The sequence below is a fragment of the Heteronotia binoei genome, chromosome 21, assembly GCF_032191835.1.
Source record: "Heteronotia binoei isolate CCM8104 ecotype False Entrance Well chromosome 21, APGP_CSIRO_Hbin_v1, whole genome shotgun sequence".
In the NCBI taxonomy this organism is placed as follows: Eukaryota; Metazoa; Chordata; class Lepidosauria; order Squamata; family Gekkonidae; genus Heteronotia; species Heteronotia binoei.
In genome coordinates this window covers 8,203,728-8,230,330 of record NC_083243.1, presented here as the reverse complement: position 1 = coordinate 8,230,330, position 26,603 = coordinate 8,203,728, and the positions used below count along the sequence as shown (strand labels likewise).

Genomic DNA, 26,603 nt, shown 5'->3' with positions numbered 1-26,603 from the left:
AAGGCCGCGGGCCGTCAGTTCTCCATCTTCTGCATCTCTCTCCCTTCCCCACACCACACACCCCGGCCTGGGAACTCACCTCGGTATCACCTCACACTCTGTCTCCGCCACCTCAGCCCAGTGCTGGAAGTGTGCGTTGCTAACGCGAGTTTAGGTCGAACGTCACTTTTGGTCTGATTTTGCCATAACCCGGCGGGCTGCATAAATGTCCTCAGCGGGCCGCATCTGGCCCGCGGGCCGTAGTTTGAGGACCCCTGATATAATGCTAAGATAAGGTAACTGATCGTCAGCACTCAAAGAGACTATTTCAGGAGTGGCCAAACTTGCTTAACGTAAGAACCACATGGAACAAACGTCAGATGTTTCAGAGCTGTAAGATATGAATTTCAGATGTTGGAGAGCCGCAAGACAGGAAGGCAGACAAGCAAATAAATGGGGAGGGGGAGAGGTGCAAAGAAAGCAACTTTATCTTTAAATGCATTCATTTAGAGAGAAATGCCTTCTCCAAGCAGACCAACAGTGCAGTGGGGGGGTTGGTCAAGAGCCACACAATATATGTCAAAGAGCCACAGTTTGGCCACCCCTGGATTATTTAATTGCACGTTAATTTATTCACCAAGTCGCCCTCCCAACCGCTTTGCCTGCCCTTCTAGTCTCAAACCCGGGGATACCGCGCGTGCAGTTCCTGCCGGCGCCGCCAGGGGCGCTGGCCAAGCGTAGCCAGAAGCCGGAGCATGCGTGCGTGCGGCCAAAGGTGGGCAGACGCTTCCTTCCCCGCCCCCTCGCTTTCCCGGTGTGCCTCACGCCGCGCCTGCGCACTGGTCCCCAACCGGCTCCGTTTCGGGAGCCTCATCATGGCGGAGCCGCGCGTCAAGGCGCTGCGGGACTACCGCGAGAAGCTGCTGGAGCACAAGGAGGTCGACGGGCGCCTCAAGGAGCGTGAGTGGCTCTCCCTGGCCGCCGCCTCCGGGGGAGGGTTCGCCCGGCTGGGCCCAGAAGGCTGTACTAAAAGGAATGACAAGACTGCCCATTGGAAAAATGGGGGAGCCTGGGAGGCCCTTTGGAGACAATGGGGGAGCCTGGAAGGCCCATTGGAAACAATGGGGGAGCCTGGAAGGCCCTTTGGAGACAATGGGGGAGCCTGGAAAGCCCATTGGAAACAATGGGGGAGCCTGGAAGGCCCATTGGAAACAATGGGGGAGCCTGGAAGGCCCACTGGAAACAATGGAGGAGCCTGGAAGGAGACAATGGGGGAGCCTGGCAGGCCCATTGGAGACAATGGGGGAGCCTGGAAGGCCCATTGGAGGCAATGGGGGAGCCTGGGAGGCCCATTGGAGGCAATGGGGGAGCCTGGGAGGCCCATTGGAGACAATGAGGGAGCCTGGGAGGCCCATTGGAGACAATGGGGGAGCCTGGAAGGCCCACTGGAAACAATGGAGGAGCCTGGAAGGAGACAATGGGGGAGCCTGGAAGGCCCATTGGAGGCAATGGGGGAGCCTGGAAGGCCCACTGGAGGCAATGGGGGAGCCTGGAAGGCCCATTGGAGGCAATGGGGGAGCCTGGGAGGCCCATTGGAGGCAATGGGGGAGTCTGGGAGGCCCATTGGAGGCAATGGGGGAGCCTGGGAGGCCCATTGGAGACAATGGGGGAGCCTGGGAGGCCCATTGGAGACAATGGGGGAGCCTGGAAGGCCCATTGGAGGCAATGGGGGAGCCTGGGAGGCCCATTGGAGACAATGGGGGAGCCAGGAATGCTAGTTGACTTGCATGCAGTGTTCCCTCTCAGCAGAGTTAGTGTGAGCTAGCTCTCAATTTTTTAGCCTCTGCCTCACATTTTTGGCTCAGCTCAGGAAAAAAAAATGGTCCCAGAGCTCACAGCTGTCATGCCAGTAGCTAGGGTTGCCAGGTCCAATTCAAGAAATATCTGGGGACTTTGGGGGTGGAGCCAGGAGACTTTGGGGGTGGAGCCAAGAGAAAGGGTGTAACAAGCATAATTGAACTCCAAAGGGAGTTCTGGCCATCACATTTAAAGGGACAGCACACCTTTCAAATGCCTTCCCTCCATAGAAAATAATGATGGAGAGGGGCACCTTCTTTTGGGCTTCATAGAATTGGACCCCCTGGTCCAATCTTTTTGAAACTCGGGGGGTATTTTGGGGAGAGGAGCTAGACACTATACTGAAAATCTGGTGCCTCTACTTCAAAAAACAGCTATCCCAGAGCTCCAGAAACCAACGGATAAATTCTCCATTATTTCCTATGGGAATAAGTCTCCCTAGGGAATAATGGAGTGTCCAAGCAGACATTTCCCTCCCCCCCTTTCTGATGACCCTGAAGTGGGGGGAGGGCCTCCAAACCAGGAGAGCCCCTGTCCCCACCTTGGGATTGGCAACCCTACCAGTAGCTGATGAAGTAGCATTTCTGCTCACAAGGCTCCACAGCTTAGAGCAGGGGTCCTCAAACTACGGCCCGCGGGCCAGATGCGGCCTGCTGAGGACGTTTATGCAGTCCGCCGGGTTATGGCAAAATCAGACCGGAAGTGACGTTCGACCCAAACTTGCGTTAGCAACGCACACTTCCGGCACTGGGCTGAGGCGGCGGAGACAGAGTGTGAGGTGATACCGAGGTGAGGTGAGTTCCCAGGCCGGGGTGTGTGGTGTGGGGAAGGGAGAGAGATGCAGAAGACGGAGAACTGACGGCCCGCGGGCTTGTACAGTAACGGCAGTCCAGCCCTCCAACAGTCTGAGGGACAGTGAACTGGCCCCCTATTTAAAAAGTTTGAGGACCCCTGGCTTAGAGGGAGCGTTGCTTGTATGGTCTCCCATTTGAATACATTACAGCAGGGGTGGCCAACGGTAGCTCTCCAGGTGTTTTTTTGCCTACAACTCCCACCAGCCCCAGCCATTGGCCATGCTGGCCGGGGCTGATGGGAGTTGTAGGCAAAAAACATCCGGAGAGCTACCGCTGGCCACCCCTGCTCTACAGCGCTGAAAGAACACCTTTGCCTCTAGTCAGGCCGGGACTCTGCCTCACTGCCGCTGCTGGGCCCCGGCTGATCAGGGGTGCAGGGGGACGGGGGGAGAGAAGTTCTTTCCCCTGAGCCGCTGCGGGAAGCCCCCACTCCGGTCCCCAGCCAGGGCCCTCGGCAGCAGCCAATCCTCCCTCTAAGCTGGGGAGTCTTGTGAGCCAAAATTCTACTTCATGTGTTACTAGTACTAGTTTCAGAGGTGGCTTGCTGTTGCCTGCCTCTGCGTCGCGGCCCTGGTATTCCTTGGATGTCTTCTAAGTACTAGCTACGGCCCTGGTAAGCTTACAAGATCGGGCTAACTTGGGCTATTCAAGTTAGGGCACTTGGGGAAATAACGGATGCTGTTAGCATCGAGGGCTGAGTGCTGTGGCCATTGGAAGCAGGCGCTGTTCATAGAATCGTAGAGTTGGAAGGGACTTCTGGGGTTATCTAGTCCAACCCCTTGCACAATGCAGGAAACTCACAAACACCTCCCCCTAAATTCACAGGATCTTCATTGCTGGCAGATGGCCATCTAGGCTCTGCTTTAAAGCCTCCCAGGAAGGAGAGCCCATCACCTCCCGAGGAAGCCTGTTCCACTGAGGAACCACTCTTAACAGTCAGGAAGTTCTTCCTCATGTTGAGCCGGAAACTCTTTTGATTTAATTTCAACCCATTGGTTCTGGTCCTACCTTCCGGGGCCACAGAAAACAATTCCTCACCATCCTCTATATCAAGGGTACCCAACGGTAGCTCTCCAGATGTTTTTTGCCTACAACTCCCATCAGCCCCAGCCATCAGCCATGCTGGCTGGGGCTGATGGTTGTTGTAGGCAAAAAACATCTGGAGAGCTGCCGTTGGCCACCCCTGCCATAGGGAATAATGGAGTGCCCAGTAGACATTTCCCTCCCCACTTTCTGATGACCCTGAAGCGGGGGGAAGACCTTCAAACCGGAGATCCCCTGCTCCCACCTGGGGATTGCCAACCGTAGGCAAGAATGATGGACCGGTCAGTGCAGTTGCCGATTATTAGTTTGCACATCATTTTTTCTACCGTCGTTTCTCTTTGTAGTGAGGGAGCAGCTGAAGGAACTGAGCAAGCAGCATGAAAAATCTGAGAAGGACCTCAAGACTCTGCAGAGCTTCGGACCGGTGAGTGATAAGGGGCGTGTCTGATAACTGAGTAGGTGCCATTTTGGTGTAGTGGTTAAGTGTACGGACTCTTATCTGGGAGAACCGGGTTTGATTCCCCACTCCTCCACTTGCACCTGCTGGCATGGCCTTGGGTCAGCCATAGCTCTGGCAGAGGTTGTCCTTGAAAGGGCAGCTGCTGTGAGAGCCCTCTCAGCCCCACCCACCTCACAGGGTGTCTGTTGTGGGGGAGGAAGGGAAAGGAGATTGTGACCCACTCTGAGATTCAGAGTGAAGGGCAGGGTATAAATTCAACATTGCCTTGTTCTTTTACTGTGTGTACGCGGACTGCTTTTGAGGTTGGATTTGTCGGTAGAGCATGTGCAGAGTGCAGAAACGGGGAACAACCACCAGGCCGACGCGAGGAAAGAATATGAGCCACACACCAGCACCTTGTGTTAAATAGTGTATTTACAACTATATACAACAGACGTGGTGCGGTGAATACCATATACAATACTCAGGATCAAAGTGCTTCGCCAGGAACTCGTTCTCACAAGAGAGAGATATTGTCTGGCACTGCACTCCATATATACATTGGTCAGCCAATCATAGCAGTCCACAAATATGCTGATTTGCAGCAGGTGCTTTCCCCAGATACAATCCAGCTTCAACCGGCCTTCTTCCAAGGTTGCTCTGGTCTGAGCTGTCAGAAGCTGTCGTCATAGATGCACCTGCTCTAACCATGCTGTATCCATGCTGTGCACTGTGGACTCATATACTGACAGGATTGTGAGAGAGAACAGACCGTGGAAGTGTGTCCGCTTTAAAAAAGAACCCCGTTCGATCAGACCACTTAGTTCCGTCATCCTGTTGTTAGCACACAAGCAGGGCATGAGGAGAACTGGCCCCCTCTGTGTTTCCCCCTCGGAACTGGAAATCAGGTAGACAGCCTCTAAACATGGAGGTCTCAGCTGGCCAGAGTGGCTAACAGGCATCTCCTCCATGAGTTTGTCTGGTTCCCTCCTAAAGTTATCTTAATCTATTGGCTGTTTCGTGATGGTAAATGCTGTGCTGAATGAAAAAATATTTAATTCTGTCTCTGCGGTGTCTCCTGCCCATTGGTATCGTTAAGTGGGGAGAGGGGTGGGTGGGAATTCTTCGTTCAGCACTTCCTTTATCACACCCTCCCCTCTTCATTGCTCTTTCCTGAAAATGAAAAATCCCTGTGTTCTAAAATTAAAAAGCGTCACGTTCTTAGAGATGGCCGTTGGCAGGGTCTTGCCAGCGTGTGGTGTGGTGGTTAAGAGCCGGGGACTCTAATCTGGGAGAACTGGGTTTGATTCCCTGCTCCTCCTCCACATGCAGCTGCTGGGTGACCTTGGGCCAGTCATGATTCCCTCAGAACTTTTTCAGCTCCGCCTGCCTTAGAAGGTACCTGTTGTGGGGAGAGGAAGGGAAGGTGGTGATAAGCTGTTTTGAGACTCCTTAGGAAGCAGAGAGTGAGTATAAATGGGCAGTCTTCGCAGTGGAGGACGGTAAGCAGTGGGGTGCCGCAGGGCTCCGTACTGGGTCCCATGCTCTTTAACCTGTTCATAAATTATTTGGAGTTGGGAGTGAGCAGTGAAGTGGCCAAGTTTGCAGATGACACTAAATTGTTCAGGGTGGTGAGAACCAGAGAGGATTGTGAGGCACTCCAAAGGGATCTGTTCAGGCTGGGTGAGTGGGCGTCAACGTGGCAGATGAGGTTCAGTGTGGCCAAGTGCAAAGTAATGCACATTGGGGCCAAGAATCCCAGCTACAAATACAAGTTGATGGGGTGTGAACTGGCAGAGACTGACCAAGAGAGAGATCTTGGGGTCGTGGTAGATAACTCACTGAAAATGTCAAGACAGTGTGCGATTGCAATAAAAAAGGCCAACATCATGCTGGGAATTATTAGGAAGGGAATTGAAAACAAATCAGCCAGTATCATAATGCCCCTGTATAAATCTATGGTGCGGTCTCATTTGGAATATTGTGTGCAATTCTGGTCACCGCACCTCAAAAAGGATATCATAGCATTGGAAAAAGTGCAGAAAAGGGCAACTAGAATGATTAAAGGGTTGGAATACTTTCCCTATGAAGAAAGGTTAAAACGCTTGGGGCTCTTTAGCTTGGAGAAACATCGACTGCGGGGTGACATGATAGAGGTTTACAAGATAATGCATGGGATGGAAAAAGTAGAGAAAGAAGTCCTTTTCTCCCTTTCTCACAATACAAGAACTCGTGGGCATTCAATGAAATTGCTGAGCAGTCAGGTTAAAACAGATAAAAGAAAGTACTTCTTTACCCAAAGAGTGATTAACATGTGGAATTCACTGCCACAGGAGGTGGTGGCGGCTACAAGCATAGACAGCTTCACGAGGGGGTTAGATAAAAATATGGCGCAGAGGTCCATCAGTGGCTATTAGCCACAGTGTGTATATATATAATTTTTTTGACCACTGTGTGACACAGAGTGTTGGACTGGATGGGCCGTTGGCCTGATCCAACATGGCTTCTCTTATGTTCTTGAGAGAAAAGTGGGGTATAACAACCAACTCTTCTTCAAGTTCCATAATGTTGCTTGGAATCTCTTCCTGATGTAAAGTTAGAAAAACAGTCTTTCTCGTTGCCTCTTTATAGGAATTACCCTCTAAATGTGAAGCAAACCTGGGTCCCAAAGAGTCTTATTTATTTAGTTATTACATTAGATTTATATCCCGCCCATACTACTAGGACTCAAGGCGGCTCTTGCATTGGTATAAGGAGCCAATAAGAGAGCCTATCCAATTTGGGCTTCTTCTGTGTCTGATTTGGTTTCTGAGGGCCATACAGCAAAGCTTGCACGTGGGAGATGGGGGATTTGAAAATTCTTTTGCTAGGTCTGGTGAATGTCTCTCACCTTCACACATACACGCTTTCGTAAAATTTCATAAAAACATCAGAAAAGCCCTGCTGGATCAGACCAGTGGTCCATCTAGTCCAGCATCCTGTCTCACACAGTGGCCATCCAGTCCCTCTGGAGGGCCAACAACAGGGCAGAGAGGTTAAGACCCTTATAGGAACGTCAGAAGAGCCCTGCTGGATCAGACCACTGAGGTCTGGTGAATGTCTCTCACCTTCAGACATACACCCTTTTGTAAAATTTCATAAGAACATCAGAAAAGCCCTGCTGGATCAGACCAGTGGTCCATCTAGTCCAGCATCATGTCTCACACAGTGGTCAGCCAGTTCCTCTGCAGGGCTGGGAGGCCAAGACCTTCATAAGAACATTAGAAGAACTCTGCTGGATCAGAGCAGTGATGATCCATCTGGTCCAGCATCCTGCCCCACAGAGTGGCCAACCAGTTCCTCTGGAGGGCCAACAACAGGGCAGAGAGGCCGAGGCCTTCATAAGAACATCAGAAGAGCCCTGCTGGATCAGACCAGTGTGGGTCCATCCAGTCCAGCCTCCTGTCCCACACAGTGGCCAACCAGTTCCTCTGGAGGGCCAACAACAGGGCAGAGAGGCTGAGGCCTGATGTTGAGGCCTGAATCTCTGATTCAGAGAGAAGGGCAGGGTATAAATCTGCAGTCGTCGTCGTCTTCTACACTGAATCAGGTCATTGGTCCAGCAAGGCCAGTATTGTCTGCTCAGATTGGCAGTGGCTCTGCAGGGTCTCAGGCTGAGGTCTTCCACGTAGTCTATAGCCAGATACTTTTGAGTGGAGATGCCGGGGATTGAACCCAGGACCTTCTGCATGCCAAGCAGAGGCCGTACTGCTGAGCTGCAGCCCCTCCCCAGTGTGCATTCAAGTTGACTGCCAGGGAGAAATCTTCCACGCGTGTGTCTGATTTTTTTTTTCTTTCCTGCCTATTTAACAGATTGCTGGTGAGGTTCTCAAACAGTTAACAGAAGAGAAGTGTAAGTAGTCTGGGTGGGAAGCGGTCGGCTTTCCTAATCCTGGCCTTATCCCGACGTTGCCTTCCTTTGAAACGAACCTCTTGGGGCGGGAGGGTGGCAGCGCTGTGAGCAGAAGGCGCAAGCTGTACTCTTTAATGTGGCAGAAGCATGAAGCTGCCTCATACTGAATCTGACCCTCGGTCCATCAAGGTCAGTGTTGTCTACTCAGACTGGCAGGAGCTCCCCAGGGTCTCAGGCAGGGGTCCTTCCCACCACCTTCCACCTGAACCCTTTTAAAGTGGAGATGCCCAGGAGGGAACCGGCGACCTTCTGCATGCAAAGCAGAGGCTCTGCCACTGAGCCGCGGTCCCTCTTCCCTGAAAGGAGTCCTTTGGCTTAAATCAACGACGACGAGGGCAAGGCACAAAGGAGCGGGGCCTGCTGTCAAACGGCGCAGCCTTCCTCCCTTTTGCTGGCTTTGTCCCACATAGCTTCTGAGTCGCTGACGCTGTATCTCTTTTTTTTGTTCCCTTTGCTGCTTCTAGTCGTCGTCAGAGCCGCAAACGGACCGAGATACGTTGTCGGTTGTCGGCGTCGGGTAAGTGGCTTCTGGAATTTGCAGAGCAGTGTCCACAACTGTCACTTTGCTGAACATGTTCGAGTTTTTAAGCCAGGGGTTTCCGGCACGGTGCCCGTGCGCACCTTGGTGCCTGCTGACACTTTTCGTTCTGACGGCCGAGTATTTTTGAAAAGTGAGCACAGCCAGGTGGGGCTTTTGTCTAGGAAGGCTTCTGATTGGCCAGTGGAGATTTGTTCGGCTGTGCAGATTTTTGCAAAACGTCGCTTCGGTTGCAGTTTCTGCCGCATCGCAAGGTTTTTCCTTGTGTGAATGAAGGTTAAGTCGTGGCGGCCGTTTTGTGGCTGGCTCCGCCTTCAGCGGCAGCCATTTTGCAGCTGGGGCCACCGCAGTGTTGGAATTCCAGAGGAGCCTGCAGGCTGCAATGAAGTCGGGGACCCCTTGCTTAAGCTGTGCCTCGAGCCGGCTACCTGAAACCAGCTTCCGCCGGGAATCGAACTCGGGTCATGAGGAGAGCTTAGGACTGCAGGGCTGCAGCTTTAACGCCCTGTGCCACGGGGCTCTTATTGGTGAGAAAAGTGAGGTACAGATGAATTAAACTATCTCTTATTCTCAGGGGCGGGGAAGGGCTCAACAAATGGACATATGGACATATGAAGCTGCCTTATACTGAATCAGACCCCTGGTCCATCAAAGTCAGTATTGTCTTCTCAGACTGGCAGCGGCTCTCCAGGGTCTCAAGCGGAGGTTTTTCACACCTATTTGCCTGGACCCTTTTTTGGAGATGCCAGGGATTGAACCTGGGACCTTCTGCTTACCAAGCAGATGCTCTACCACTGAGCCACCATCCCTCCCCGGTGCATGACTGTTGCCTCAGCTGTGAAAAGGTATCCTGAGGGAAAGAAGTCTTTTGTAAAAGGGTTGTTTAGGAGCGTCTATAAAAGACTTTTTACCTACATTTTTAAGCAAAATCATTTTCTTTTATTTTTTCTTCTATTGGCATTAATACCAAATTTATTTTTTCTTCTATTGGCATTAATACCAAATACCCTACCACAAATTTTTAGTCCTTTTTTTTGCCATCAAGTCAAGCTGATCATAGAATGATAGAGTTGGAAGGGACCTCCAGGGTCATCTAATCCAACCTTCTGCACAATGCAGGAAACTCACAAATACCTCCCCCTGAATTCACAGGATCTTCATCGCTGACAGATGGCCATCCAGCCTCTGTTTCAAAATCTCCTTCTACATTAGAATCATAAAATCATAGAGTTGGAAGGGACCTCTAGGGTCATCTAGTACAACTCCCTGCACAATGCAGGAAACTCACAAACACCTCCCCCTAAATTCACAGGATCTTCATTGCTGCCAGAGGGCCCTCTAGCCTCTGTTGAAAAACCTCCAAGGAAGGAGAGCCCACCACCTCCTGAAGAATTCTAGAGTTGGAAGGGACCTCCAGGGTCATTGAGTCCAACCCCCTGCGCAATGCAGGAAACTCACAAACACCTCCCCCTAAATTCACAGGATCTTCACTGCTGCCAGAGGGCCATCTAGTCTCTGTTTAAAAACCTCCAAGGAAGAGAGCCCACCACCCTCTGAGGAGGAAGCCTGTTCCACTGAGGAATCTCTCTAACGGTCAGGAAGTTCTTTGTAATGTTGAGCTGGAAACTCTGGTGACCCCTAGTGGGACTGAGAGGCAAGGGGAGTTCAGAGGTGGCTTGCCATCGCCTGTCTCTGTGTTCTGGCCCTGATATTCCTTGGAGGTCTCCCATCCAAATACTAGCCAGGGCTGGCCTTGCTTACATAAGAACATAAGAGAAGCCATGTTGGATCAGGCCAGTGGCCCCTCCAGTCCAACACTCTGTGTCACATAAGAACATAAGAGAAGCCATGTTGGATCAGTCCAGTGGCCGCCACCATCTGCTGTGGCAGTGAATTCCACATGTTAATCCCCCTTTGGGTGAAGAAGTTCTTCCTTTTATCCGTTTTAACCCGACTGCTCAGCAATTTCATTGAATGCCCACGAGATCTTGTATTGTGAGAAAGGGAGAAAAGGACTTCTTTCTCTACCTTCTTTCTCCATCCCATTCATAATCTTGTCAACCTCTATCATGTCACCCCACAGTTGACGTTTCTTGACTTAGCTGCAGAAATCTGACGAGATTCGGCTCTCCTGGGCTATGCGGGTCAGGGCCAAATTTTGTTAGTCTTTAAGGCGCTCCTGGACTCATTCTCTTTTCTCCAGGTTGTTTTTAAAAACTGAAATGGGCTATTCCTTTTGGAGTGGGGGGAGCATTTTGAGTACTCTGTACTGGAGAGGGGCAGAATTGCAAGGCCGGTGAGGTCTCACTAGTGACCCTATAGAACAGGGAGGGCCTGACCTCCGTTAAGGTATTCTCTGTTTGGGCATTCTTTTAACAATTGGACTTTGGGGTTGTTTCTTTTCCTGCCTCCAGCTGGATAAAAGCAAGCTGAAGCCGGGCACGAGAGTCGCCCTGGATATGACCACTCTGACCATTATGAGGTAAGGTCTTGCTTCAAATTGGGGGGAGAGCAGGTAGAGCCATGAAGAGGTGCGTTATTTTTTAAAGGAAAAGTATTCTTTAAAATTTGTATCTCAAAGATATATATGAAGCTGCCTTCTACTGAATCAGACCCTCAAGTCCATCAGAGTCAGTCTTGTCTACTCAGACTGGCAGCGGCTCTCCAGGGTCTCAAGCTGAGGTTTTTCACGCCTATTTGCCTGGACCCTTTTTAGTTGGAGATGCTGGGGATTGAACGTGAGACCTTCTGCTTACCAAGCAGATGCTCTACCACTGAGCCACCATCCCTCCCCATTCCTCAAGACTTGCATTCTCTGCAGGAAAGTGGAACCAAATGCTTTAAAATAAGGGACAGAAACGGTGGTGTAAAATTTTGGGGAATGTTAAAGCTGGTGTTGGAGACTTTTTTGAATAAAAGTAGGAATTTGGGTGAGATGGATTGACTTAATAAGAGAAGCCACAGCCTGCAGTTTGCAAGACTTGAGCAGGGCTGTGAACAAGAGGACATTGATTCATAGGATCACCCTCAGCCAGGAAGCAAAGACAGCAGTTAACATGCAAACACACGCAGAGAGAAATTTAAGAACATAAGAGAAGCCATGTTGGATCAGGCCAGTGGTCCATCCAGCGCAACACCCTGTGTCACATAAGAACATAAGCCCAACACTCTGTGTCACATAAGAACATAAGAGAAGCCATGTTGGATCAGGCCAATGGCCCATCCAGCCCAACACTCTGTGTCACATAAGAACATAAGAGAAGCCATGTTGGATCAGGCCAATGGCCCATCCAGCCCAACACTCTGTGTCACATAAGAACATAAGAGAAGCCATGTTGGATCAAGCCAGTGGCCCATCCAGCCCAACACTCTGTGTCACATAAGAACATAAGAGAAGCCATGTTGGATCAGGCCAATGGCCCATCCAGCGCAACACTCTGTGTCACATAAGAACATAAGAGAAGCCATGTTGGATCAGGCCAATGGCCCATCCAGCGCAACACTCTGTGTCACATAAGAACATAAGCCCAACACTCTGTGTCACATAAGAACATAAGAGAAGCCATGTTGGATCAAGCCAGTGGCCCATCCAGCCCAACACTCTGTGTCACATAAGAACATAAGAGAAGCCATGTTGGATCAGGCCAATGGCCCATCCAGCGCAACACTCTGTGTCACATAAGAACATAAGCCCAACACTCTGTGTCACATAAGAACATAAGAGAAGCCATGTTGGATCAGGCCAATGGCCCATCCAGCCCAACACTCTGTGTCACATAAGAACATAAGAGAAGCCATGTTGGATCAGGCCAATGGCCCATCCAGCCCAACACTCTGTGTCACATAAGAACATAAGAGAAGCCATGTTGGATCAGGCCAATGGCCCATCCAGTCCAACACTGTGTCACATAAGAACATAAGAGAAGCCATGTTGGATCAAGCCAGTGGCCCATCCAGTCCAACACTGTGTCACATAAGAACATAAGAGAAGCCATGTTGGATCAAGCCAGTGGCCCCTCCAGTCCAACACTCTGTGTCACATAAGAACATAAGAGAAGCCCTGTTGGATCAGGCCAATGGCCCATCCAGTCCAACACTCTGTGTCACATAAGAACATAGGAGAAGCCATGTTGGATCAGGCCAGTGGCCCATCCAGTCCAACACTCTGTCACACAATGGCCAGAAAAACCAGGCACCATCAGGAGGTACACCAGTGAGGCCAGGACACTGGAAGCCTTCCCACTGTTGCCATTCATAAGCACCAAGAATACAGAGCATCCCTGCCCCAGACAGAGAATTCCATAAATATGCTGTGGCTAATAGCCGCTGATGGACCTCTGCTCCGTAGATTTATCCAATCCCCTCTTGAAGCTGGCTATGCTGGCAGCCGTCGCTACCTCCTGTGGCAGTGGAGATGTTGAAATGTCTACAGTCTTATATACAGTCTTATGCGCATGCTTTATTCTGTTGTGCTTTTATTTTACTGCTTCAGCAGCATCAAAAACATTAAGCATAGATCTTAATTTAAAAATTGTACTAATGGGCTTATTTGAAAATTTAAAGAGTATGAGTGCTTGAGTATATTCACAAATCTGAATATATTGAAAAAGCACTCTTTTGCACTGTCGTAGAGCCCATGTAGCTTTTGATATCTGAAAAGCAGGAAAAATAAAAGTTGAAACTAGTGAACTCAGCCTTCGTAAACAGGAGTATTTCTGCCCACGTAGTCAACCCACATGTAGTCACAGTAGATAAGAAGCATATTTGGATTTCAAGTTAAACTAGCTGTTCAATAATCTGTTGTTAGCGTACATGTTATGACATATTAATTGGCCAAAGTTTGGAATATTCTAAACAATGAACGTATCCTTGAAGATATCTTGCATATATCTGTCGCATACATAGATATTGTCCCTGAACGCTGCATACCGTTTTCCATAAAAATCTTTATGTCACATTTTGAGTGAGTGAAACTTTGCCTTTAAAAGCATTTTGCTAATCTCAAAACAGAAAATGTCATACGGCTTTTATTTTCAGTGCTGCCTCAAATTTCCCAACTCTTCTGTTGGCGGAATTCTTAATTCTGCATCAGATTGGTGATTACGCTGTTCCTTCTACTCTGTGAGAAGAAGACGTATAAATTAAGAATTTTAGGTTTTGTTTTGATTTGACTTGCACTGCCCGTTAGGTGAATTCCTGAATATTTACTACACATATATTTTAACACACTAAGAGACGCACGCACCTCAGTTTACAAAACAATAAAACACAATCCTATAAATAATCATTTGGAAAACGTTTAATTACAACTTTGAAACGTGCCAAGCTTTGCATAACATTTTGTTGAGAGGCAGTTTGGTCTTGTGGTTAAGTATGCAGACCAGTGTTCCCTCTAAGCTGTAAAGTCTTGTGAGCAGAAATTCTACTTTGTGAGCTACTGGCATTAAAATTGTGAGCGACTAGCTTTAAAGTTGTGGGCTGCTGCATAAATTAGTGTGCTTTGGAGTCATCCTTCCTGAGCTAAGACAAAAATCTGTGAGCTAGCTCTCGCTAACTCAGCTTAGAGGGAACACTGGCGCAGACTCTTACCTGGGCGAGCCGGGTTTGATTCCCCACTCCTCCCCTTGCAGCTGCTGGAATGGCCTTGGGTCAGCCATAGCTCTGGCAGAGGTTGTCCTTGAAAGGGCAGCTTCTGGGATTGCTCTCTCAGCCCCACCCACCTCACAAGGTGTCTGTTGTGGGGGGAGAAGATATAGGAGATTGTGAGCCGCTCTGAGTCTCTGATTCAGAGAAGGGCGGGGTGTAAATCTGCAGTCTTCTTATCTGTGAGAACCGGGCTTGATTCTCCACTCCTCCACTTGCAGCTGCTGGAATGGCCTTGGGTCAGCCATAGCTCTGGCAGAACTGTCCTTGAAAGGGCAGCTTCTGGGAGAGCTCTCTCAGCCCCACGTACCTTTTGAGAGCCAGTTTGGTGTAGTGGTTAAGTGCACGGACTCTTATCTGGAAGAACCGGGCTTGATTCTCCACTCCTCCACTTGCAGCTGCTGGAATGGCCTTGGGTCAGCCATAGCTCTTGCAGAGGTTGTCCTTGAAAGGGCAGCTTCTGGGAGAGCTCTCTCAGCCTCACTTACCTCACAGGGTGTCTGTTCTGGGGGTAGGGGAAGGTAAAGGAGATTGTGACTGCTTTGAGATTCAGAGTATAGGGCGGGATATAAATCCAATCTCTTTTTCTTCTTCTTCTTCTTGACCTTGACATCCCTCCCTTGTTAAATTTTATGAAACAGCCACTCTTTAGCAATGAAAAAAAATTCCATGGGGGGGGGGAGGGAATGAAACACTTGAAAATGTCCTGTGGAAAACTTTCCACCCCCGCTCCCGAATCTGTGGTGACGTGTTTTGGATATTAAAGAAAGGCACTTTACAGACCAGGTGTCCCCAAATTAGTGTCCATGAGACCCCAACACTGTTCTTGGTGCCCATCTGGTGTTTTTAGAAAGTGGGTGGGGCCAGGTGGGACTTCAGCCCAGCAGGGCTTCTGATTAGCCACTGGAGACCTGATTGGCTGGGCAGATTAAAATGTTGCTTCAGTGGCAGCTGCCACTACTGTGTTGGTTTTACTCTCTCAGTTTGGTGTGGTTAAGTGCACAGACTCTCATCTGGGAGAACCAGGTTTAATTCCCCACTTCTCCACTTGCACCTGCTAGCATGGCCTTGGGTCAGCCATAGTGGTTAAGTGCACAGACTCTTATCTGGGAGAACCGGGTTTGATTCCCCACTCCTCCACTTGCAGCTGCTGGAATGGCCTTGGGTCAGCCATAGCTCTGGCAGAGGTTGTCCTTGAAAGGGAAGCTTCTGGGAGAGCTCTCTCAGCCCCACCCACCCCACAGGGTGTCTGTTGTCAGGGGAGAAGATATAGGAGATTGTAGGCCACTCTGAGTTCAAAGAGAAGGGCGGGGTATAAACCTGCAGTCGTCTTCTTCTCTTACTCCTCTTTTCCCAGTTGTTTTTCCTTAGCAAAGATCGTTTCTTCTGTGTGTGTGTGTATGTGAATGGCTCTGTCTCTCACAGGGACCATTTTCTGGTTGTCCCCACCAGCGGGCATCAGAAATTAAAAGCTGCCCTCGATGCTCAAAAAGATCGGGCACCTCTGCTATAGATAGTTTTCAAGAAACGCAGGTGTCTTCGGGTTCTTCCCGTGAGGGTTACAGCTGCTTGAAAGAGGTCATTAGAGCCGACCATTGGGAGTTTACCTGTAAGGAATGCAAAAAAACCCTGGTTGGGCCTGGATGCAGTAGTAGAGAATATTGTGTCGCCCCCTTCTCCAATTTAGATGTTTGCCAAGGGAAGCGGAGCCGTCGGTTTGCAATACATCTCATGAAGATCCCGGAAATGTCTCCTGCTCCGAGATCGGAGGACTGTCGGAACCAATCCAGGAACTGAGAGAGGTACTCGTCCGTTTCATCGCGGGTTTGTGGAATGGGTCTGGCGCAGTGGGAAGTTTGTGAACTTCTGGAGAGCAGGGTGCAAGATGCTTGAATCCCGCCCACCTCCCCCCCGCCCCCCCCCCCCCCACACACGCCCTTTCCGTTGCTCTCTCTTGTATTTTGGAAATCCAGCCCCGGAAACAGTCTCTTCCACATCATGGATTAGTAGGCATTTTTTCTTCACCACATATTTTGGAGGCCCTTCTTTTGGAGGCCCTGCGGAATTGAGAAAGGTCCCACAGGGCCCTTATGGTCTCCGGGAGGGCATTCCACATTTCTGGAGCTGCCACCAAGAAGGCCCTAGTCCTTGTGGAACACAGCCTGGCTTCCTTTGGTCCGGGGATGGACAATAGGTTTTGTGTCTCTGAATGCAATGGTGTCCGGGGAACATGCGGTGAAAGGCTGTCTCGTAGATAGGCAGGCCCCGACCATAAAGGGCTTTAAAGGTCAAAACCAACACCTTGAAACGGACTTGGAACACAGTAGGCAGCCAGTGCAGTTCTTTCAGCACTAGCCGAATGTGCTCCCATCTAGGTTACTCTTGAGTAGGTTACTGACCTTAATGGGCTGATTTTGTATCTGGGAGGTCTATATGTGTGCATGTGTGAGTCCCCCCCTCCCAGTCTCACCCGAAGAGCTGAAGTCCATTCAAGGCATACCATCTCAGGAGGAACGAGACCTGCACAGCTGGAGAAAAAGCAGTGTCTTTCCTTCCACTATTCTTTGTACGGGCTTCAGCGTGGATAGCAAATCTTCCATTCTGGAACCCCAACCGACATTTTGCTTCTTCCCTTTGCAGGTGACGGAACTGCCTCTGACAAATCCAGAATTGTTCCAGCGGGTGGGAATCATCCCCCCCGAAGGCTGCTTGCTGTACGGACCACCAGGTCTGTGTCCATCTGGAAGTGTCCCTTTGGCACGACTTTACGCTTGCCCACCTTAAATACCCCAGCTGCTCAGCACTGGCAGCCTATTAGAACAGCTCAGTCCCAGAGCACCTGGCTTGACATGCAGGCAGCCTCAGGTTCAGTCCCTGGCACCTCTGATAAAGGGCTAGGAAAGCTTCTGCCAGGCAGAACCAGCAGTCCTGGGCCAAGGGTCTGACTCAGTATAAGAACAGAAGAGAAGCCATCTTGGATCAGGCCAATGGCCCATCCAGTCCAACACTCTGTGTCACATAAGAACATAAGAGAAGCCCTGTTGGATCAGGCCAGTGGCCCCTCCAGTCCAACAGTCTGTGTCACATAATAACGTAAGAGAAGCCATGTTGGATCAGGCCAATGGCTCATCCAGCCCAACACTCTGTGTCACACAGTGGCCAAAACCCAGGGACCACCAGCGGGGACAGAACTCCAGAAACCCTCCCACTGTGGCCCTCCAAACACCAAGAATGCAGAGCATAAGAACATAAGAGAATCCCTGTTGGATCAGGTCAATGGTCCATCCAGCCCAACACTGTGTGTCACACATAAGAACATAAGAGAAGCCCTGTTGGATCAGGTCAATGGCCCATCCAGTCCAACACTCTGTGTCACACATAAGAACATAAGAGAAGCCACGTTGGATCAGGTCAATGGCCCATCCAGTCCAACACTCTGTGTCACATAAGAACATAAGAGAAGCCATTTGGATCAGGCCAATGGCCCATCCAGTCCAACACTCTGTGTCACATAAGAACATAAGAGAAGCCATGTTGGATCAGGTCAGTGTTCCATCCAGCCCAACACTCTGTGTCACATAAGAGAAGCCATGTTGGATCAGGTCAATGGTCCATCCACCCCAACACTCTGTGTCACACAGAAGCCCAAACCCATGGACCATCAGGAGGTCCACCAGTGGGGCCAGTACTCCAGAAGCCCTCCCACTGTTGTTTATTTATTTATTCAATTTATATCCTGCCCTCCCCACCGAGGCGGGCTCAGGCGGCTCACAATGCTGTGACCCCCAAGCGGCTCACAACACTGTGCCCTCCAAGCACCAAGAAATTATCTGCCATGGAGATTCTACCTGAACTTAGCAGAATCTGACACCTTTTTAGTAACTCTCCCACCTCATGACTAGGTTGTGGAGGCCCCAGAGGGACAGGCGACCTCTTAAACATTGTATGTATCTCTTCAGGAGCTCTAAAGTGTTAGGCAAGAGCACCTCTCCCAAAACCCATGGGAGTCCCTCTGAACTGTGGGGTTGCTTGGTTAGATCCTGGTTTGACCTCCAGCGATCATGTATTATGTGGAGGCTGAAAACCAGCTCCTCATGGCTCTCGTGACATCTGGAAGGAAACTCTCAGTGCAGTTGTAGGGCTGGGTATCCTGATAATGGACCAGCAGGGTTCTCAGTTAATTACTCTCAGCATTTCACTAAAGGTACATTTACACATCGATCTCCAATTCTGAGGTATTTGTTTGCCTCACTATATCTCCTTCTGGTATTAAATCCAAACAAATATTCTTTCCACCCCCCTCCCCCCGACTAAAGGCAGAAGTATAAGAGAGACTTTGGTGGAGAAAGAGAATGGTCTCGCATCCAAAGAAAGGCCAGAGATTTCCCCAAGAGGATCCCAAGAACGTATTTCCTTCCCAGATGAGTTGGCTGGCAGTGAGTATCCTTCACAGTTATGTCAAGAGGACAGGCAAGGAATAGCTATGGGGGGGGGGGTGTTGATTCATTTCTGAGCAGCATTTGGTTTGGTAAGAACATAAGATAAACCATGTTGGATCAGGCCGATAGCCCATCCAGTCCAACACTCTGTGTCACAGAAGAGAAGCCATGTTGGATCAGGCCAGTGGCCCATCCAGTCCAACACTCTGTGTCACATAAGAGAAGCCATGTTGGATCAGGCCAATGGCCCATCCAGTCCAACACTCTGTGTCGCATAAGAACATAAGAGAAGCCATGTTAGATCAGACCAATGGCCCAACCAGTCCAACACTCTGTGTCACATAAGAGAAGCCATGTTGGATCAGACCAATGGCCCAACCAGTCCAACACTCTGTGTCACATAAGAGAAGCCATGTTGGATCAGACCAATGGCCCAACCAGTCCAACACTCTGTGTCACAGAAGAGAAGCCATGTTGGATCAGGCCAGTGGCCCATCCAGTCCAACACTCTGTGTCACATAAGAGAAGCCATGTTGGATCAGACCAATGGTCCAACCAGTCCAACACTCTGTGTCACATAAGAGAAGCCATGTTGGATCAGGCCAGTGGCCCATCCAGTCCAACACTCTGTGTCACATAAGAGAAGCCATGTTGGATCAGGCCAGTGGCCCATCCAGTCCAACACTCTGTGTCACATAAGAGAAGCCATGTTGGATCAGGCCAATGGCCCATCCAGTCCAACACTCTGTGTCACATAAGAACATAAGAGAAGCCCTGTTGGATCAGGCCAATGGCCCATCCAGTCCAACACTCTGTGTCACATAAGAGAAGCCATGTTGGATCAGGCCAATGGCCCATCCAGTCCAACACTCTGTGTCACATAAGAACATAAGAGAAGCCCTGTTGGATCAGGCCAATGGCCCATCCAGTCCAACACTCTGTGTCACATAAGAACATAAGAGAAGCCATGTTGGATCAGGCCAGTGGCCCATCCAGTCCAACACTCTGTGTCACATAAGAGAAGCCATGTTGGATCAGGCCAATGGCCCATCCAGTCCAACACTCTGTGTCGCATAAGAACATAAGAGAAGCCATGTTGGATGAGGCCAGTGGCCCATCCAGTCCAACACTGTATCACATAAGAACACAAGAGAAGCTATGTTGGATCAGGCCAATGGCCCATCCAGTCCAACACTCTGTGTCACGTAAGAACATAAGAGAAGCCCTGTTGGATCAGGCCAATGGCCCATCCAGTCCAACATTCTGTGTCACACAGTGGCCAATATATGTGTATGTGTATATACACACACACATATACATACATATATATATATATACACACACATATATGCACACACACACACACACACACATATATATATATATACTGTGGCTAATAGCCACTGATGGACCTCTGCTCCATATTTTTATCCAATCCCCTCTTAAAGCTGGTACAATCATACAGTCCCATGGGGAAGGAAGGAAGGAGGGAGGCCTTCTGGGGACTGGGCTTCGGAGGATCAGGAGCTCCTCCTGAGCAAGAGGTTCAGTTGTGGCTCCTGAGGGGATGAGGTATCCTTAAATACTAGAGAAAGGTGGAGCGGGAGGGGTTAAGATCAGGCAAGGTGAAGGAGAAGATAATATTGGATTTGGATTTATATCCCACCCTATACCCAGAGTCTCAGAGCGGCTCACAATCTCCTTTACCTTCCCCCCACAACAGACACCCTGTGAGGTGGGTGGAGCTGAAAGAGCTCTCCCAGAAGCTGCCCTTTCAAGGACAACTCTTAGAGAGCTATAGCTGACCACCCAAGGCCATTCCAGCAGCTGCAAGTGGGGGAGTGGGGAATCAAACCCGGTTCTCCCAGATAAGAGCCCACACACTTAACCACGACACCAAAGGGCCATCAGTCCTTTTCCTTCTGCAGTTACATGAATGCTTTTGGACCTTCCCTGCCCTCCCAGGTGTTCATGGGATCTCTCTCTTTCTTCCAGCAGAGGATGTTCAGGGGAATGTGGAGGGGGAGGAACCGGATGGAGTTAAAAATGAAGACTTGCAAGAAAACCTCAGGGATCGGGACAGACCTAAGCGAAAGAAATGCAACAGTTTGGTTGAGAAGACAGATGAAAGACAGCATAATATACATTTCCCAAATGAGAGGATAATGAAAACAAGCACATCCATTTGGTGTGGAAAGTCCTTAAAAAATAGATCACAGCTCCTTGAGGACCAAAGAAGACGCAGAAAGGCGAAACCGTTTGAATGCTCAGAGTGCAGAAAGAGATTCAGTCATCAAGCCAATCTTCGACAGCATCTAAGAACTCACACAGGGGAGAAACCTTTTGAGTGCTCGGAGTGTGGACAGAGATTCAGGTTCAGTGGTGATCTTCAAAGGCATCAGAAAACCCACATAGGGGAGAAACCTTTTGAATGCTCAGTGTGTGGAAAGAGATTCAGTCAGAAAACCCATCTTCAACAGCACCAAAGAACCCACACAGGGGAGAAACCTTTTGAATGCTCAGAGTGTGGAAAGAGATTCAGGTTGAGTGGCGATCTTCAAAGGCATCAGAGAACCCACACAGGGGAGAAACCTTTTGAATGCTCAGAGTGTGGGAAAAGATTCATGTTGAGTGGCCATCTTCAAAGGCATCAGAGAACACACACTGGGGAGAAACCTTTTGAATGCTCAGAGTGTGGAAAGAGATTCTGTCAGAGTAGCCATCTTCAACTGCACCGAAGAACCCACACAGGGGAGAAACCTTTTGAATGCTCAGAGTGTGGGAAAGGATTTAGTCAGCAAGGCCATCTACAGCTGCACCGAAGAACCCATACAGGAGAGAAACCTTTTGAATGCTCAGAGTGTGGAAAGAGATTCAGTCAGAGTATTCATCTTCAAGAACATCAAAAAACACACGCGAGAGAAAAGCTTTTGAATGTTCACAGTGTGGAAATAAATTCCGGTTGAGTGGCAATTTCCAAAGGCATCAGTAGCTATCTTCAACTACATCAAAAAAACCAACATAGAGGGAAGCTCTTTCTGAATGCTCAGATTAGCCAACTTCAGCTGCATCAAAGAACCTATCCAGGGGAGAAACCTTTTGAACGCTCAGAGTGTGGAAAGGGATTCAGATCGCACGGCCATCTTTGACAGCATCTAAGAAACCAGGTAACGGCTTAGCCGGTTAAAGGAGCTCTTGTAGAAAGCTTCAGTCTACACGGAAATCTTACCCTAAACAGGAAGAAATGCTAAGAATCCTGAGATTATGGAAGGAGTTTAGACATGTTTGAAGCCTTCAACTGCATCCCACATTATGTTAAAGGGACAGCACACTTTTTTCCTCCAGACAGCTGGCAACACTAGATAAAGTGCTTTTTATAAATTGGAGAAAACAAAACTCAGCTAAGGAAGGGCGATGGCTTATTAAAGAGATTATTATTCATTTCAGGTAAACCAGACTTTGTGTTTTCAGTGTTTTGTGGAGGGTTTTATGAGTTGGGCTTCATTAAATGTGTCAAAGGCTGCCGTGGGATGTCTTTCTCAAATTGTGTATAAAGTTCTAAAAACTTCCTCTTCCATATGCTTGGGACTCACACTTTGGGCCATGACTGATCTTCATGAATTAACCTCAACTGAGTTGGCCCCCATTCATGACGTGGGTTAATTAAGCTCAAGAGGCAGAGTGTTGGGTTAAGATTTGGCGGATCTGGATTCAGAAGAAGCTGTTTGGAGAAGCTGTTTAGGCAGTCACATCTTCAGGCTAACAGAATATCCTTCCTTTCCTTTCCTTTCTTTCCAGAGGTTCTATGATCAGGTGATCTTGAGCAATGACTAAAAGAATCATGCACTGTTTCCTACAGGAAAATATACTACACAGATTTGGCGACCAAGTAGGTTATGTTCTGGTTTTTGGTGTAAGATACCAGATGCTCAAGGCTGTGCTCAGCTTTTGGAGCTTGTGTTTTGTTTTGTTTTCCTTTCCCCCTTTATGCTGAATTCGTAATTCACTGAATTTATTAGCTTGCATACTAATTACTCTATTGGTTAATATTTTTACTGGGAGAGAAAAGGCTGTCCTTTTAGGGGTCACCCCTGACGTCTTCCAAACAGAGCAAGCCTGATGCCTTTTTAAAAGAAGTGCTAAGAAGAATAAAGCTCTCCAGGCTAACAGACCTTGTGAGATAGTTGTAAGAATCTTTGGGGGGGGGGCTTCTTTGAAGATATGTGCTTGATAGGTGCAGAAATGTCAGATTTTGCATATTTATCTGTTTACAGGTACAGACTCTCAAGGACCTGTGGGATGCATCTGTCATTTCTCCCCCCCGCTCCATTGTTCACGTTCTTTTGAACATATGAAGCTGCCTTATACTGAATCAGACCCTTGGTCCATCAAAGTCAGTATTGTCTTCTCAGACTGGCAGCGGCTCTCCAGGGTCTCAAGCTGAGGCTTTTCATGCCTACTTGCCTGAACCCTTTTTGGAGATGCCGGGGATTGAACCTGGGACCTTCTGCTTCCCAAGCAGATGCTCTGCCACTGAGCCACCGTCCCTTTTCACACTTCCTTCTTTCCGTTCCATGCTGTTCTGAAGCAGCAGGCCAAAGTTTGAGTCAAGTGGCACCTTTTAAGGCCAACCAAGCTTTGTTCTGGGTATAAACCTTTGTGAGCATGCACACTTAAGCTATCCAGAATAAAATCTTGTTTTGTACAAGGTGCTGCTGGATTCAAAACAGTACTGCGCTGTACTTTGGTCTTCCCTCAAAAATCAATTCAGAGGCTCCAGTTGGGGCAAATCGCTGCCGCGCGGCTATTTGGGGAACTAGACGGAGGCACGCATAAGATTCCCATTCTTCAGTCTCTCCCCCGGCTGCCTGTCGATTAGCAGGCTCAATTTAAAGTATTGGCTATGATGTAGAAAGCCCTTCATGGGCTTGGACACTTGTATTTGCCCCCCCCCCGATGCACCACCACAAGAGCTTCGCTCCTCTGAGCGAGGTCAGCTGCAGGTGCCAAACTGCAAATGGGCAACATCAACAACCACCCGAACACCCGTTTTGGAGTGCCCTGTCTGAAGAGTTCAGGAAACTCTGTAAACCTGACTGGATCAAGATAATTTTTTTACCCAGGCAAGAGACTTCCTTCCACCTACAGCTCTCGTGTTATTCGATCTTGTTGATTTGATATTAGAACAGAATTGCTTCAGGTAATAAGAACATAAGAGAAGCCCTGTTGGATCAGGCCAATGGCCCATCCAATCCAACACTCTGTGTCACATAAGAACATAAGAGAAGCCATGTTGGATCAGGCCAATGGCCCATCCAGTCCGACACTCTGTGCCACATAAGAGAAGCCATGTTGGCTCAGGCCAATGGCCCATCCAGTCCAACACTCTGTGTCACACATAAGAACCTAAGAGAAGCCATGTTGGATCAGGCCAGTGGCCCATCCAGTCCCACACTCTGTGTCACATAAGAACATAAGAGAAGCCATGCTGGATCAGGCCAATGGCCCATCCAGTCCAACACTCTGTCACATAAGAACATAAGAGAAGCCATGTTGGCTCAGGCCAATGGCCCATCCAGTCCAACACTCTGTGTCACAGAAGAACCTAAGAGAAGCCATGTTGGATCAGGCCAGTGGCCCATCCAGTCCCACACTCTGTGTCACATAAGAACATAAGAGAAGCCATGCTGGATCAGGCCAATGGCCCATCCAGTCCAACACTCTGTCACATAAGAACATAAGAGAAGCCCTGTTGGATCAGGCCAATGGCCCATCCAGTCCAACACTGTGTCACATAAGAACATAAGAGAAGCTATGTTGGATCAGGCCAATGGCCCATCCAGTCCAACACTGTCACACGGTGGCCAATACACACACACACACACACACTGGCTAACAGCCACTGATGGATATTTTTATCCAATCCCCTCCACTGGCTCCATAATTTTATCCAATCCCCTCTTGCAGCTGGCTATGCTTGTAGCCGCCACCTCCTGTGGCAGTGAATTCCACATGTTAATCACCCTTTGGGTGAAGAAGGACTTCCTTTTATCCGTTCTAACCTGACTGCTCAGCAATTTCATTGAATGCCCATGAGTTCTTGTATTGTGAGAAAGGGAGAAAAGTACTTCTTTCTCTACTTTCTCCATCCCATACATAATCTTGTAAACCTCTATCATGTCACCCTGCAGTCGATGTTTCTCCAAGCTAAAGAAAGAGCCCCAAGCATTTTAACCTTTTTTCATAGGGAAAGCATTCCAACCCTTTAATCATTCTAGTTGCCCTTTTCTGCACTTTTCCCAATACTATAATATCCTTTTTGAGATGCCGTGACCAGAATTGCACACAGTGCAATTTTTCTTCTCCAGATGAAGCAGATTGCTATGGGGTCTCCTAATATAGCAAACCTATTTATGGAGGGGTTCGAATAGAGATGGGGAGATGGAAATACCCTGATCGTATCCTGCAGTTATCTAAGGAGAGAGCTGAAACTCAGCATGGAGGTCTGGATTACTGAAATCTGTCTCCTCTGCTCCTATGGGGAAGGTCTGTTTTGGAGTTTAGAGTTCTCTACATTAGCCATGGCCTATTAAGAGGCCGGACTGCATGTGCCAACCTGCAAATGGGCAACCTCAACAACCACCCGTACACCCGTTTTGGAGACACTGGCATTTAGTGGCAGATTTGCCAGAATGTCAGAAAGAACCCACAGTAGCTTTTCCGGAGATCTAAGAATTCACATAACTTCATTTATTCATTCTGACATTTTTGTGAGGCGTTTTGGATGAGAAATTACCAGTTGGAATGCACACGTGCAGCGGATGTGTTACCGTCAGGTTAATTCCGGTTACTGCAAGTGTTACTTTTCCAAATGGAAAAATATTTTCTGTATGCATATATATATTGAATTGCAGTTCCTGTAGCTTACCCTACATAGGAAATACATCTAGGTCCCGCAACGCTAGGGCCCTTGAGCACAGCTCAAGATAAAAGCTGAAAATTCCCGAAGCCCCTATGACAAAATCGTTTTATAAAAATGGGTTACAGTCCTGAAGAACGTAGAATCACAGCCCTGTACAGACTCCGTCCTCATCTTTATAACAGATACCAGAAAACAACCATAATAAATTTTATTTCTATCCCGCCCTCCCCGCCGAGGCGGGCTCAGGGCGGCTAACCACATTTCATAAAATTATACAGAGTTTAAAATCACGTTAACTTTAAAACATTCCAGTTAACCAAGTATTATACAGATTTCCAGGTGCTAATTCCATTTATAAATGATAATAGCGAAAGCCACCCAACAGCGGTCTCTCAGCCAGCAAAGGCCATCCTGAAAAGGGTGGTCTTGCAGGCCCTGCGGAACTGGTCAAGGCACCGCGGGGCTCGCACTTCTTCTGGGAGCTGGTTCCGTAGGTGTGGAGCTGCGATGGAGAAGGCCCGTGTACGGGTGCTTTGGAGTTTGGCCTCCTTTGGTCCAGGGATAGTCAGCTGATTCTTCCCTGCTGACCTCAGTGCTCTCTGGGGTTCGTACCATGCCAAATTGAAACTAGGGTTATTCATTTACTTGAAACTATGGTACAAGGGTCTGAATCAAAGCAATGGCTTCAGGGTTTTTAAAAAAATAAAATTAGCATCACTTTAAGAACTTTGGGTGAGGTGATCGATACACACTAGCTGATATATTTCTATGCTGACTAGGGTTGCCAAGTCCAATTCAAGAAATATCTGGGGACTTTGGGGGTGGAGCCAGGAGACTGTGGGGGTGGAGCCAGGAACAAGGGTGTGACAAGTATAACTGAACTCCAAGGGAGTTCTGGCCATCACATTTAAAGGGACCACACACCTTTTTATATAC

At 48.8% G+C, this 26,603-nt stretch overlaps 1 protein-coding gene across 3 annotated transcripts; it reads left to right on the top strand.

Annotated features, from left to right (window-relative positions):
- The first annotated feature begins 705 nt into the window (after window positions 1-705).
- On the top strand, window positions 706-22,197 carry LOC132588758 (gastrula zinc finger protein XlCGF57.1-like). Of its 3 annotated transcripts, none has more exons than XM_060261170.1 (9): window positions 706-939; window positions 4,079-4,158; window positions 8,026-8,065; window positions 8,590-8,642; window positions 11,078-11,145; window positions 15,994-16,108; window positions 16,947-17,034; window positions 18,623-18,742; window positions 20,741-22,197. In XM_060261170.1, exons 1-9 carry the CDS (start codon window positions 735-737, stop codon window positions 21,709-21,711), a joined length of 1,740 nt encoding a protein of 579 aa, XP_060117153.1. In that variant the 5' UTR covers window positions 706-734; the 3' UTR covers window positions 21,712-22,197. The 3 variants fall into 3 exon arrangements, with proteins under 3 accessions (XP_060117153.1, XP_060117154.1, XP_060117155.1); XM_060261171.1 differs by having other exon boundaries at window positions 791-939; window positions 20,744-22,197; XM_060261172.1 differs by lacking the exon at window positions 18,623-18,742 and having other exon boundaries at window positions 791-939.
- The last annotated feature ends 4,406 nt before the right edge of the window (window positions 22,198-26,603 follow it).

Coding starts and splice junctions, on each gene's coding strand:
- LOC132588758 (XM_060261170.1), top strand. CDS start 735: ATGCGTGCGTGCGGCCAAAGGTGGGCAGACGCTTCCTTCCCCGCCCCC. Junction 4,159..8,025: donor CTCTGCAGAGCTTCGGACCG/GTGAGTGATAAG, acceptor CCTATTTAACAG/ATTGCTGGTGAGGTTCTCAA. Junction 11,146..15,993: donor ACCACTCTGACCATTATGAG/GTAAGGTCTTGC, acceptor TCTCCAATTTAG/ATGTTTGCCAAGGGAAGCGG.